This window comes from Stegodyphus dumicola, chromosome 2 (assembly GCF_044657685.1).
Source record: "Stegodyphus dumicola isolate Sdum_Otavi_A_Nest chromosome 2, ASM4465768v1".
In the NCBI taxonomy this organism is placed as follows: domain Eukaryota; kingdom Metazoa; phylum Arthropoda; class Arachnida; order Araneae; family Eresidae; genus Stegodyphus; species Stegodyphus dumicola.
In genome coordinates, this window is record NC_140769.1 from 190,346,000 (window position 1) to 190,361,912 (window position 15,913).

At 34.7% G+C, this 15,913-nt stretch overlaps 1 protein-coding gene across 5 annotated transcripts in view; it reads right to left on the minus strand.

Annotated features, from left to right (window-relative positions):
- LOC118198479 (uncharacterized) overlaps positions 1-6,455 on the minus strand; it is a 52,815-nt gene extending 46,360 nt beyond the window's left edge. For 2 of the 5 annotated variants that reach the window (XM_085811572.1, XM_085811568.1), the window contains exons 1-3: positions 6,056-6,246; positions 5,034-5,080; positions 607-691 (exon numbers count right to left, since the gene is read on the minus strand). In XM_085811572.1, coding sequence (XP_085667698.1) covers positions 607-691; positions 5,034-5,074 — 126 coding nt within the window. In that variant the 5' untranslated portion in view covers positions 5,075-5,080; positions 6,056-6,246. Of the gene's footprint in view, positions 1-606; positions 692-5,033; positions 5,081-6,055 lie in introns of all 5 variants that reach the window. The other 3 variants (XM_085811571.1, XM_085811569.1, XM_085811570.1) reach the window with 3 other exon arrangements.
- Between the last annotated feature and the right edge of the window lie 9,458 nt (positions 6,456-15,913).

Here is a 15,913-nt window from a genome sequence, read left to right on the forward strand (position 1 = left end):
TAACGACTTTTGACTATACAACCTTATACTTACTGTCCGATCCCCGTACTCTTGTATTGATAGTCCTATTAATAATCATTTAATAAATCTCATAAAATAAAATATACTCTTTTGTCACACCCACTTAGGCTTTAAAAATAATAGTTAAAATTGAATTGCATGCTTCAAACTTGTACTAAGAAGTACAAAGTAAAATTACTATCTGCTTTTATAGCAAGTTAATGCAGATGCTGTTTCATACTGTCCCCCTCTGACTTTTAGTTCAGCTGAAAAAAATCACATTATTTACGAGATGACGAAATATGTAATAGTACTGTCCCAGCCTTTATTGTCCCTAACGTATTATTATTTCTAAAATAGCTAAAAAGAGAATGTTACATATCTATATGATTTACAAATTTATGAATTTTAAAAAAATGTGTAATAATAAGTTATAAAATAATATCTGTGTATTTAAATTAAGTACTGTATATTTTATCAATTATAAAAGTGATTCACCATGTCTGGCAATTTTACAAAACACTGAACATGTAATTTTGAATTCACTTTTATATGAGGTTTGGGTTGCAAGACAATAAATTCAAGCCATAAAATATAATTTCTTACTTTACAAAACGTTCTGAGAAGTTTGTCATATTTCTCAACAGAAATGTAACTGGCAATCAAGGTCAAATGCAGAGGACATTTCCTTCTAAATTAAGAGAGAATTATTCATTTCAGAATGAAATTTACATATTGTACTTAAACTATTCAAGAAATGCAAAAAAAAAAAAAAAAAAAAAAAAAAAAAAATGTTAAGCTTTTGCAGTCATTCTAAATATATTATCAGATACAAGTGAGAAAGCATAGGTAAGCATAAGTACATATTGTACATAAGCTATTCATGAAATGAAAAAAAAAAAAAAAAAATAAGCTTTTGCAGTCATTCTAAATATTTTATCAGATACAAGTAAGAAAGCATAGGTAACTAAAATTTTTAAAAACTGAAAATTATTTGACAAACAGATATTTCTAACAAAGAAAAATATTTCAATTACAAAAATGTGTTCTTGTTACAATATAACTATTACAATATAATTTAGACATTCAGAAATAAACTATGAAAAATAAACATAAAATACGGTGATTAAAGCAAAACATGTGGTTTAAGTAACTAGCATACTTCAGTTAAAGGTACACTATAGGAACTTAAGTTCACAAAAAGTTCATAAAATAGGAAACAGTTAGTATTAGCTTGCTGTAGAAATTAATACATTTTGATGAGAAGCAACAATATAACAATTTCTAAATTATATGTTATCCTTCTTCCTCACCCCCAAAGAGTATTCTTAATAAAAAACGGTACTTTTCCGTTTTGCCGGCGCACGCGATAAAGTTGCCAATAATGGTACAACTGATGCCAAATGGATATACTCGCTGGTAACCTTTTATGCATCATTTTCAAAACAAATTGCAGCCATTTCTTATCAGATTGATTGTTTCTTTCAATACTGGCATACAATTACACAGAAGTTTTATCAGATAGTTCAATTTTATGCCCTAAGGCCATTCGCGGGATTTAAGTCAATTAGGATGCAATCACACCACTTACCCAAAGGCAAAAATATAGAAAAGCCAAAGATGAGGGTTAAATTTATCAATTCTAATGAAAATGCATTAGAGAAGTAAAGCACTACGGTTTTACATAATTTCTGAGTAAGCCATTCGTACAAACTGAAATAATTCTTGCATTCAAAATTAAGATTTAATTTGAAATTAATACTTACTAATAGATAATTAGTAGATAATTACTAAGAGAATTAGATTTTTGTAGCATAGTTTACGCATGATGAGATCACTTAGGGTCACGCAATATGAACCAGTGAATCAGGATGTTGAACCATGAAAGCATAGTAAATTCTTAAACTAATGTTTTTTACAAATTTATGGTCTTTATTTATTGGCTTTTTACAAAATTTTAAAGGATATTAAAATGTTTATGCCTTCAAAATAAAAAAAATTCTTAGTACTAACATTTTTTATGTGTATACTGTATGTTGTCGCCAATAAAGTCTGCTTGGTGAGATTTGTGCCAGCGAAACGAGAAAAGTACCTAAAAAACTGATATGGAAGGAATCGGAAATCGGAAATTCTATTTGACATAATCGAAAGTTCAAGCTTAGTTTTATAAAATTGCTCTAACAGTCAGCAAAAAATAATAAGCCGGATCTAATTCGAAGTTCAAGGAACAACGCAATCTGCAACATTAACTGAATTAGATAATGTTAGCTTAGCTTATACCGTCTGTTATATATTAAACATGCATGCGTAAACAAATTTTGCGCATGCGTACATGCATATTCGCAGCTGTAAAGGTCTTACGCGCATGCACAGAAGGTTTGTAGCTTTGAGGTCCGGATTATGGGTGTCTGAATTAACGACTTTTGACTGTACAAGACAAATAAAAATTAATTTTAGCAGTAAAGGAACTTCTTATTCTGAATCTGAATGTAAAAAGAGAAATTCAATATCAACTTGATGTTTATTTTAAGTAAAAATTTTTAATGCATTTCAAGAAGTATTCTGATATGAGTCTATCCTTATCAATTGTACTGGAAAATACTTATTCCTGAGGAAGGCAGACTTTTTAGGTTCCTCTCTTGAAATGTGAAAATGATGTCAATTAAGATTACAGTGTTCCCTACCATCACAGTTTTATAAAGTTTGCATACATTTTAAAGTTTAATCAGAGAAATCTGAACATAGTCCTATGACAAACAGCATATTCTGTATGCAATTCAAAATTACAACACAGAATGGAATCTTAATAATCCAAATAAAAGAAGAGGTTATCTGGCAAAGAGGATTCGACGTGATCAGAGATTTATAGTTAGAAAATCTGACAAATGCACTTTGGAGTGCTGTAAAGATTTCTACAGAATTTACTGAAAAATGTTCTACTTTAGTTTCACTTAAAACTGTTGGACAAGTGCTGAGATTAGTTGGGTTACGTGGGCAGTCTGCTCTAAGAAAATTTTTTGAAAGTGCAAAAAATAGAAAGCTTAGGCTTTTCTTCTCAAAATCAATGGTAAATAAGCCCAAAGCATACTGGAATCATGTCTTATTTGTAGATGAAAGCAAATTTGGTTAGAGTAGATTGAAGGGTGCCCCTTAGATTATCGCTAAGTTGTTGTTTCATTTACTGGGAAAACCTATTATGACATAATTGGTTGCGTGGTTGCGGTGAATTTGAATGATTGGACGGATTTTGGATAAGAAGTATATTGTTATTTTGTGGTTTATATGGTAAAATGGCTGAATGTTGTAAGATTAATTTGCAGTTTCTGTATGATTTTGAACAGAAAGGAAAAAAGCGTTAATTGACTGGTATGTACATGATGGTTTACTTAGGTGCCATTATAAGTGACCTGTTTGTAGGAAGGAAATGTGTATGGTTGGAGGATACCGGCCCTACGGAGGATATTTCCGACTCTTTTTTTTATGAATTTATGTGGCGATGGCAGTATACAGATTCTAGTTCAAATAATTTTAGGGAGTTTTTGCATGATGTTAAGGAATTTTGTTTGACTGGAGACAGGGAAATTTGTAAATAAGGTAAGTGGATATTTCCTTTGTGTAGTGCTAAGATGAATTTCCTTTTTTATGTTATTTCATTCTTTGATTTAAAATGTAGTTTAATCAGATTATATATTTTTTATTGGCTGCTCCTTTGACTTTTTAAGTGAATATAGATCGATGTGTAAATGGACAAAGTAAAGGGAGTGCACAATGCCCAGTTTGTGCACTTCTCTACTGTTTTTTTAAGTGAAAATAAGTCAATGTGTACATGGATACTGAGTTTGTACAATTCTGACTTCTTAATTTTGATTTGTGTAGCACCGATTTTTGTGCGAAAAACCGCTGCTACACAAAGCCAAAATAACAAGTCAAAGAACTGCACAAACTCAGTGTCCAAAAAATCCCCAATTTAAAAAAAAAATCCCCAATTATCGCCAAGAGGCATCTGTAAATGTATTTTTACTGCAAATTTAACATTTTTGGTTTCTATGGGCATATAGTTATATGGGGGGAAAATGAGGAGCTTAATCCCAAGACCTTGGTTGGAACAGTAAAGCATGGCTGTAGAGGTGTTCTAGTATGAAGGTGCATCAGGATTAAATCATGTACTATTTATTAATGGCACAATGAACCATGCTCTTTATTTACATATTTTAAAAGATAATTTAAAATTATTCACCCAAAATTTGGATACTGGAAACAACTTATTTTTTTTACCACAGTAACGATAATAAGCATATGGCCTTCAACATTCGCCTTTTGGGTGTCTATGATTGTCCACAAGTTCTGAAAACACCACCTCAGTAACCAGATTTAAACCCAATTTGGAGAGAATTAAAGGTTAGAGAAAAAAGACACAACATTAAAACAAAAACAAAACTAAAAACAGAAACGATGGAAGAATGGAGGAAGCTTGATGTAGATATTACCAAAAAAAAAAAAAAAAAAAAACTGGTGAACTCTAGGCCCATATGTTTGAAATTTCTCATAAATGCTGCAAGACATACTTACAACTATTAACTGACAGAAATACTACAATATTTATTAATATATAAAGATTTCGTTATGGTGTACAAAGAGACTTTTGTAAGGTAACTTTTCGATTACTTTTCTATTATTGATTTATAAAATGTTCATAAAATAATTAATGTTGCTTTGCTAAGAAAAATGTATAGATATTATTTAAAAATTTCATTTTAAAACATTAATTTGTATTAATAAATAAAGCAATACTTCACTGAAACTCATAAGCCACTGTATCTTAATCAGGTTATAAAAAGTTAAAATAAATCAAAAGAAAAAAGTTGTATTCATATTTTGTTAACTGTTTAGATCTGCTGAGGAAAAAAAGAGTAATTACTGATATTAAATACATAATTAAAGCAATTCATACTGAGTAAAATAACTTTCTTTCTAAATAACAAATCTTTGAGAGCATAAAACAAATGATTTAAATAATGCAGTGATAATTATACCTTTTTAATTCTTTCATTACACAACTGTTATAGTCTTCCATCTTCACCTGAAACCATAAATAATAAGATATCTACACACATATTGAATAGATTATTTCAGAAAATCACAATATAAAAGTACTAAATGTAAAATGTACATACGGCATACAGACAATATAAAACATTTTATGCTTTTTTTTTTATTTTTTTAATTATTGCTTGACACTAATAGTAAAATATGATCTACCATTATTTAAAGATCTGGGAAATTTTGACCTCTAATCACTATGCTCAAGGAAATACTATTAACTACAGTGTACTCTAGCCAGAGAAATGTTAGAAAGAGAATTATAAAATGTCCATAATGATTTAAACTAGTAGCTGTAGCTTAAAATAATAGCTCTCAGTATTTTAATCTTTTTGATTTAGCTGCATATGTATCAATGGAAAATTTTTGTAGTGAGTATTTGATGGAATGTAAAAACATTCATTGCATTAAGAGGCTGATATTGAATTAGCCTCAGCCTTTAAAGAAATTTTAAAAATTCATATCTCACAGGTTAACTCATATTCCAGATTAAGTCTTTATACTATACAGTGGAAATGCAAACACAAACTTAATCACTTTTCATTTTTTACATATACTTAAATTTTCGATTTGGCATTCTAAAAATAGCTATATTTAAAATATTTATAAATGTTACAAGTATTCAATTAATGCGCTATAATATTCCAAAACTAATACTAGAAGTGTTGGGTTATAGTTATGACATTTGTATACAATATTTTAAAAGTATAAGATGTAAATTCTTCATCAGAAAAGAGTTAATTAAATCCGTATTTCCAAAAACTGAGATTTATATGTAATTTCTTTTAAAAAAAGGGAGAAAGAAAAGGAAGCCTTTTAAAGAGTTTCAAAAAGGAAACTCAGAGCATATGTTCTTAACTTCTAAATACCACTTTTTTAAATAATAATTTACGTTCCTAATGTATTTTTATGTAATTCATGTTCCTTGTTATACATTTTAAACAGCATTCAATACCTCATTTTTTTCGTAGTCGATTTTATTAACTAATAATTAAAAATATACATCTCTTTAAATTATAACTGCAACTGAAAATATAAAACAATGGATACATTTATTTAGTTACAAATTCTATGGAAATATATTCACACTAAAAACAACATGTAAAACCCTTGGCGAAAGTACGTTAGAAAGAATATTTATTATTCTTTTACGTAGACGTTCTTTGTACGTATATGCACTCTATGGCTAAGTTTTTGTGCACGGAGGAAAGTTTGCGGAAATTCAGCCGTCAACGTAACTATGAATTTTTCAGCTAAATTAGCATTAGCAGACTAAAAAAGTCGCAAAATGCGTCAGAGATCACATGATTTTTTGTGACGTCATAGTTACTATTAACTATAAAGGCTATTATAAAAAAGTAAGTCATAAAAGTATCGATTCTCAGCCTTTTGGCTAAGATCAAAATGTAGTCAGTCATAAAGTATCTCTAGTAGCTCTAATAAAGGGTATCTCTAGTAGCTTTAGCTCTAATATGACCTTTGACGTCATCACAAATTTACTATCTATTGGTTCCGTAAGTTACAGACTGTATTCGATTCGTTTTAATTACGTATCGTTATCTCTGTGACATCCTACCTACATAACAAATAAAACCAAAATTAACTCATTCACGCTTAATTAACTCTGCGGTTTACACCCGCTGCTTCATCTTGTAACATGACTGACCTCCCCTCCCATATGGGCCTGCGTTTTAAAGACGTGTTCCCATTTGTCGCTGGTGCCCACCAGCGGCCGAGCGGAAGTCGCTGAACACTGGAAGTTCGATCCGAGGTTCGAATCTCGCGAACAGGCTGGATGCATGGGCGTTTTCGTGTTTTTCCCCATGTGTAACGTGTATACGAGTCAGTTTCGCTTAGAAATACTTTCTAAGGGAACGAAGCCATCCCTCCCTCTTAGGCAGATAGCCCTCGAGGCTTTGCCATAATCACACACACACACCCATATGCCGCTAAAGGGTAGTACTCTCTAGTAGCTCTAATGCCGCCGCTAGGGAAGGGCGCGAACCAGGGGGGGGCCAAGAGCGATGCGCAGTGCAGGGAGAAAGTTAAGCCACATACGCATGACGTCATGTGGGTGACAGCGTTAGTTCTTGGCGTTTGTTTACTTTCGTTGCATTAACAGTTTGATTTGATTTGTGTTGTTAATTCGGAAAACACTCTTTACAACCAGATAAAATAACTATTTTTTTAATGAAGTTTAATAGTTTTCATACATAACTGTGATGTAATTTTACATTTATTTTTCATTTTACTCCTATTTTACATTTAAATTGAAAAATTTTTCATTTTAAATCATTTTTTTTATCATAATCTTCATTTTGTGTATGAGACTTACATCGTAGTGAGATATTTAAACTCAGTGTCATGTTTACCAATACTGAGTACCTGAATGATTAGTTAATAAATTCGCGTATCCAACTTCATTCACATGTTTTGGTTACTTTCTTTACATCCCAAACGGAATTCTATGTATTGAAGCAGCGTCTGGGTTAAGCTTTGCGAACTAAGTAAACTGATACATGCCTCACCGTGACGAAAGAACAATTTCTCGACCACACTATGATGCAAACATCGAATGAGTGAGTGACATATTTCCTTCAGTGTTATTTAACTGATGCATACAGGTATGTGTGATGTAATTTAATTGATATAACTTACACATGCTTGAACCTGAAGGAAAACAAATCTGTGTATAATGCTACAATACAAATAGCGAAAGAGTAAGTAAGATATTCTGTTCAGTGTTATTTAACTGCTGCATATGTTTTAATTTTGATTCCATATAACTTGTTTTTAATTATAAGAGAAAGAAAAATAATTCAATATTGAATGCATATTTCGAGTATAACAAAAGTATTTTAAGAAACAACCTGATAAAAATACATTAGTAATTAAAAATATTTAATTTATGTACAGGCTGAATTGAAATTAAGATGTGGTGGTGTATTTAATTATGGCAAAGCACACTAGGGCTATCTGCGTTGTGATGCCTTCGTGGAGGACTTTCTCAGGGAAACTGGCTCGTATACACGTTACACATGAGGAAAACCACGAAAACACCCATGCAGCCAGCCCGTTCGCGGAATTCGAACCGAACTACCAGTGTTCAGCGACTTTACCGCTCGGCCGCTGGTGGGCCGATACTAAGATGTAGGGCAAGTTTATTATTATTATTATTGTGCGTATATGTGTAAGAAAATGTATTTTAATTGTTCCATTTTTAATGTATGGAAGGAAGAACAGGATGCCAATATCGAAGATTATTTACTGTAGCAATTAATCACGTCAGGATAAATGTTATATAGAAATCTTGGGAGTGAAGGGATTATAAGAGTACTTTTAGATTATACTGAAAATATACGCACTTCTGCTAAAATCTGAAGTGAATCAGTATGAAGTGCATTTTCACTTTAAAAAGAATGTGATAAGTATACTATTTAAAAGTATAATGACGGATATTAAGAAATTTGTAGAATTTTATGGTATTTAAATATGAATTTGTTAAGTCAAATCTTTTTATATATATTTTTGCTTGAGATATGTAAATTAAACTGAAAATCACGATCATATCTTTCTCATGGAATGTCAAAGTTCATTTGTATTAAAAAAAGTGCATGAGCAATGAAAATAAATAGAACAATACTTTTTTATTATGTTTTTACCATGGTCTTAGCAGTTATGCCATCATGTGTTCTGTTCAACAAAATTTATTTAGTGCAAACAATACTACGAAAAAATATTGAAAAATACCTTGTTTTACAATATTTATTTCCCTTAATTAACTTAAATAACGTTTTTCATTTTCTAATGCTTTCCTTTACGAAAAGAATTTAATGTTTACAATTATTTTCAGCATTCGTACGAATTCTGTGCATAAAATAAACATTTTCTTTAACAAAATACTTAATCGGAAAGTATTAACCCGGTATTTCCGGTGTATCTACCACATATAAAATGATCACTTTGCTTTAGTTTACATTTTTTCCATTACCAAAATCATGTAGCAGACGCGTCGGCCGATGCGTCTTGTCTCCCGGGTGACGTCACTACCAGCAACCAATGGCACGCTTTTTCCGTTCCTGGCCTAACCTTAGTATATTAAAGAACCTTGGGCGCGAACCAGATTTTCTTCTCACCCACTCCCACACCTCCTACTACACTGTTCTCTCTTTCCCCTAGATTGTGTATTAGAAGCCGAGTAAAGAGCTGTTTCCACATCTTGACACTCGAGGATAAAATACGATCTCCATCATCATTTTAATGTTAAAACTATATTGCTCATTTTTAGCTGTTTAAATATCCATTACTTTTTAAATTAATTCTCATTTCATTTAGTTTTCGGTTTTTAACTTTTGTAAGACATTCCTCAGGTTTAGATTGTTAGCGCTTTTGTTCTAATTTTTTGAGTTGGAAGTTAATTTTTTAATCCACTGTTTTTTGCTTGATTGTGAATATTTTAATTGAGGAGTACTTTTCAGTGAGCTTTTGTTCTAAGCTTAGGACTTATTTCAGATTTTGATTACTTAAGAAAGGCTTGTTCTTTCATTGCTAAATTTATTTGTGTTCTTATTTATAAAAGTTCAGTTGCTTTGATTTTTTTGTCATTTCTATTGCTTAGTTCTTAGCAATATTATAATCAGAAGAATGAATTTCATGTCTTTCTCTGTTTGGGTACCCAATATACGGCGCGCAACGTGCAACTTCTTTTGTTCTATTCGTTAACATTGTAGAACTTAGAGGGGGAGGGAACTGACTTAAAAACTAAATTTTTAGAGCACTAAAATCATGAATATTAGTATTAAGGCTCACAACATCCTTTTTTAATATTTTTTCTTTTATTGCTATTGTTTATACGTAATTGGCCAATCTATCAATAATACAATACAATTTTTCCTTCATGAATTCAAATGCAGGAAATCCTCCATTTTGCAGCAAAATTTTGAACTCTTTTTCATAAGATTTTAACCCCCCGAGCGTTACGGGTTTTTTCAGGAAACGACGTAAACATTCTTACCAGGTCTGTTGCAAAAGCGGCAAGCATTTATACTCAAACTGCTTCAAAAGCGGGCCCCCCTTACCATGTGGATATAATTAAGCTAATTCTTCCCTTCGTTGAATTTAGCGAGTGAAATTAGTTTTTCTCCCTATGGTATCTTCGTCACGAGACGGGTTGCTAAAATAGTATTTTATCTCCTATTTGGCTACTTTATAATTTGCACACTAACACATATACTATATATTACTCGTATCTTAAATCAAGATATGTGCCGAATACAGAAAGTTAGTCAATATACATCAGTAAGAGAAACTACGTAAAATGCTTTAAATTTTCAGTTTCTTTAAGGAATTGCTTCGATAATGGTGAAAAATTAATCTTGCATTTTTTTATCCTTATTTTCTGAGGAAATACTTTTTAATATACAAAGGGAATTTGTGAGATTTTTTTTCTCTCGTGTTCCAATTTTTCGAATACAAATTATTCGCAACTTATTTTAGTATTATGCTTATATTTAATTTTCAAATATTATAAGTTTATTCCAGTTTAAAGTGTTAGATTTAAATAATTCTTTAGATTGCATCATAAATTTATTAGCAGTTAGTTATTTATGACACCGTTTTGACTTGTGAGAAATAAATAAAGTATTGTAATCGCGAAACATTTCGATTTTCATATTTCAAAGGAAATTTTCATTTTGAATAGTTCCATCATGACGTTTACACGTACGTATGTCGCATAACTTAACATAAAATGTTGAAATTTTATATTTGGGACTTATGACTAGTTTTAGCGCGATGTATGTCCGTACGTATGTATGCATGTATATCGCATAACTCAACAGCAGAATAGATGAAGTGGCTGATGAATGAGATCAGGCAGTTCGGCTTTTATAGAGTAAAATCACTTTGGGGGTAGAAAACAAGTAAACAGCTTGGACAAAGGAGCTTCTTGAGAAAATAAATGTAGTTTCGAGTTACAATGCAATATCCTTGCAATTAGCTATATATGAGTTACAATGCAAGTATTTATATACTACGTGCATTATCGAGATGTTAATAGAAACAAAAAAAAAATTCTTTGTAGCAAAATTGTTAACGATATTATTTCTCCAAGACATTTACGCAGGTGTGTATTCTTTTCATGAATGATGAAAAATAAGTTAACAGTTTTTCGAGCAGATGCTCCAAATTATACAGCTTTGAAGATTAAGTAATGAAAACATAAACTCTTATTTCTGGTTATGTGCTGAAAAAGATATTACCCTTTTCAAAGAAAACACCTAACAGAGGAATCTCCAAGTTGACTTCAACGTAAATATACCTCCAGGGGGTACTGAACTAAAAGCTTACCACCTTTGGAACTTTGCGGTTATACTGGCTTTCAGCAGGAAATTAAAGTCCTTCTCTTGCCAGTTCCTGATGTGATCCCATGTGGGGCCTGACAGAGTAGAAACCTGAAAGAAATTTTCTCTCGTGGAGGTAGAAGTGTGCTGGAGAGAGAAAAAGAGAAAAAGAAGCACTTTGCTCCTGTACTGCTACATCTTGGATGGAATCCGCTTAGCAGGGGCCGGAGAAAGAAACTTTGGATGACCTGTGTAAGATAGCCCGAATACTAACTGTTCATTCGTAGGAGCCAGTCACGTGGGTGGTCACCCTCCCAGAAACTGACCCCGATCGATGCTGCTTGAAAACCAGAAAACTGGAACTTAGAATTCTGAACTCAAGAGGTGGGCGGCAAATGGGCGGAGGTTTTTGTCTTCAGCCAGGATTTCGTAGATAAGAATGTCCGTGAAATTAGCGGGATTCACATTGATAATATTATTAAAAAAGTTGTTGTTTATTCTGCTGAGGTAGTCCTGAATAGTATCTATTTTCAAGTCGGAGTGGAGAGTCCTATTCCGAACATAGTAAGGAGCTTTGTGATGATTCTTAGCACCTTATTTTGAAGCACTTGGAGTTTGCTAATTTCGTTTGCTTTGTAGTTTGCCCAGGCTGGGGAAGCATACGTGAGAATGGGTCGGATTACAGTTTCATAAATCCTCTTTTTCAGTCTGAGGGTGAGGTTTTCATTCTTTAGGAGAGGAAAAAGCCTGAAAATGATCCCGTGTGCTTTTCCGCTTACTCTAAGCATATGATCCTTCCAATTGTAGTTCTTGTTAAGGGTAACTCCCAGGTAATTAGCTTTATCAACTGTAGGGATGATTTTGCCAAAAAGTTTAACCTCAGTTCTGACCCTTTTCCTCTGTCTGCGATTTCGAATGAGTAGAATCTTGGACTTTTCTGGCTGAATGCACGTTTTCCAGCGACTGCACCACCCCTCAATAGTCGGGATTTTGGCCTGAATTCTTGACAAGGCATACTCTGGGTTTAGAGACTTGGTGGCTATCGCTGTATCATCAGCGTAGCTGGCTGCGAGAACATTTGTATCCTCGGAAAAGCAAGGGAAATCGTTGGTATAGATGATGTAAAAAAGCGGGCCTAAAATTGACCCTTGAGGAATACCTGCGTAAATATTTTTGACACATGAAGTTGCATTTCCAACTCCAACGGTGTAAGTTCTATTTTCAAGGAAGGACTTGATAATGAGTATCAGATTTCTGGGGAAACGGAGATGAATTAGCTTATAGATTAGCCCTGGATGCCAGACGCGGTCGAAAGCCTTTGCCACGTCTAGCATCAGGATAGCAACACTCATTCTGTTGTGCATAGCCGCGCCGATGAACTCCGTGAGCCTGACTAACTGCGTTGTGGTCGAAAGTCCTTTCCGGAAACCGTGCTGGTGATCAAAAGAAAGTCCAAGTTTCCTTGCATTCTGAGATAAATAATACGTTCCAGGATCTTGCTTATGGAGGACAGCAGGCTGATGGGTCTAAAGTTTGCCGGGTAATCCTGTGTTTTCCCTGGCTTAGGAATCATTAGGATGCTTGCTTGCTTCCAGAAAAGCGGGAAATAATTTTGATACAAACATGCATTGAGAATGCCTGTTAATTTGCATACGGTCTTAAAAGGCATGTTTTTCAGCATCTGGTTCGTGATCTTGTCCTTTCCTGGAGCTTTCTTTAATTTAAGTCCCTTAATAATGTTCTGCACTTCGTGCGGCGTGGTTAGTTTGATAGAAGGTTCCGTAGAAGGGGAGTGCAGCCATTGATCGTTAAGGTAATGAACTTGAATGTCCGAACTATGATCTGAGGGGAAGGAATTTGGAATGAACTGTTTAGAAAGGTGTTCCGCAAAAAGTTCCGCTTTGTCTTGATCGGAGTAAGCAAATCCGTTATCGCATTTAAGCGGTTTTCTGGCAGAGCAGGGGCGTTTTAGTGTCCTTGTATGACGCCAGATGGCGCCAGGTTCGTCGTTGATCTTTTCCATCTTATCCTGCCATAAGCTAGAACGATGGTCCTGAATCTTTTGCTTGATCTTCCTATTAAGCCTGTTAATTTGAGTTTTGATAGCAGGATCCCAGGTGAGATTAAATTCCTTTCGGAGATGATTTCGAAAGCAGATTATTTCACGAATATTGGCAGGAAGCGTGTGCTCATGTCTGACACGGTCAACCTCAGTCGTAGCTAGGGACTTAGCAGAATGCAGGTACGAAGTAAAGTCTGTTATAGCACGTTCAATATCCGTAGTGCTTTGTAACGAGTCACAATTAAAATCAGTGGTCATCAAAGTATTATGATAAAGATCCCAATCAGTATGCTTAATTGGCGGTAGGTTCTTAGCATTTTCCACTCCAAGGTAAGCAAGCACAGGTACATGATCAGAAGACATGTCACATGTTACCGTAATAGCCATAGGAATACTGAACATCGTAATAAAAATATCCAGAATGTCAGGCCGACGGTTGAGCATATTTGGCCTATAGGTAGGCTCATCCGGAACATGCAGAAAGACAGGGTAATTACACACAAAATCATGCACTATGTGTCCATTATAATTCCAGTTGCGGCATCCCCAGTCGAGATGCTTGGCGTTTAAATCGCCACCTAGAAAGGTGGGGAAGTCTGAGTTAATAAGTCTATCCAGAATTTCAGCACTGAGCTTGTTCCCAGGGCGGTTATACATCGCACAGAAAGTGACATCCCCAATGTTGGGTAGATTCACCATCACTTTAACACTTTCCATTCCATCACAATTTTCTGCACTTTTCAGATATGAATCAAATGTCCTTTTAACATAAATGAGCACTCCGCCACCACGGTGGTGGAGTCTGTCACTACGGTAGCTGAAATAATTGGCTATCCTTAAGGAGTGCGAAGGGTTAGCATGGGTTTCTGTAATTAAGCAGATGTCTACGTCATTTTGCTGGATAAATTCATGAAGTTCCGGTATCTTGGAGGTAACGTTCTGCGCGTTCCAGAGCAGGATCTTAACAGGAGAACTTTGCCGGGAGGTGGGATTATCCATGGTTGGGAGAAGCTGGCCTGACTGTGTCCTCTATCATAGAGGCGGTAGGAAGTGCCTTCGCTACATCAGCAAACATAGAGATGGCTGTTGTGAGCTTTTGAATTACCGCATTAGCTTCGTCGAGCTTTGCTTGAAGCTCACTGAGTTGTGGGAAGATTGCTTGTGGCGCCATCTGTGGGAGAGTAGCATTACTATTGTTGACTACTCTATCTGCATATGATATGCCTTTTTGCACAAAGGATGAGCGAGGCTTGGGGTAGAACGAACAACCTTTAAAACTGGCAGTATGAGGAAGTCCGCAATGACAGCACTTTGGTGGCACATCTTTGGGCTTGGTGCAGTCACGAGACTCATGCCCCTGACCACATTTGACACACCGTGGTGCGTGACGGCATTGACTTTGAGCGTGGTAAAAGTCTTGGCAACGGAAGCACTGCGTGATACCGCGTCTACCTCTGTATCTTTCAACTGTTATCTTTAGCCTCATAAGATACTTTAGATTATTAAAAATGTCCTTGGTTTTCTCATTCCTTTCTAGCAAGATCAGAAATAGAGGCATGGGGGCAATTTCAGGACCTTTTCGGCGAGACATTTGTACAACCTTTTTTACAGCGTATCCTTCTGCAATGAGAGCATCTTGGATATCCGTAACTGGGGTGTCAATCGGAAGGCTACGAATGACGACTTTGATGTTTTTGTCTTCAGCAAGCTGATATGAATGAAATTTAATCTTTTTGTCGTCAAGGAGGTCCGTGATGTTACGATAAGTCTCACTGGAATTGACTTTGATTTCAAATTCATCTACGGCTTTCATCTTTGCATTAAATTCACTGTAGCCGGAGTTATCCAATAGATCAGTAATATCCTTCCATTTCCAGTTTGAATCCTTAATGACAATCGGCGGAAGCTTCGAACTTCTTTTCGGAAACTTAAATTCTTCAGATACATGAGCATCACTTATTTGCCCAGCCGGGCACGTGACCTCATCTGTATTTCCAATAGGCCGCAACATGCTTTCCGTCAGGGACGTACTTGCAGCCGGCTTCTCGGAGGATTCACTAGATGGCGCCACTTTAGCGTGGCTACTGGTCGCTACTTTAGATGGGTTTGTGGAGGAGATTTCATTCGGCTTTTTGGATGAATCATCAGCTTTTGCAGCCCTCGGTTTCATCCTGCGTTTTACTGCAACATCGCCTTGGGTAGTTGAGTGAGTACTCCGTTCAGTACCATGGGTATGAGCTTTTTCGGGAGGAAGCTGAGTTAGTACATGGTATTTGTTTTTCAAATCCAATTCGGCTGACTTTTCAGGGCTGAGCGGCCGTTTAACACTGTGACTGGGGGTAATCCATTCCATGCTTAAATCCACATCGTTAGAATGGTTAGATTCAGATTGAGAGGCCAAATCTCTTTC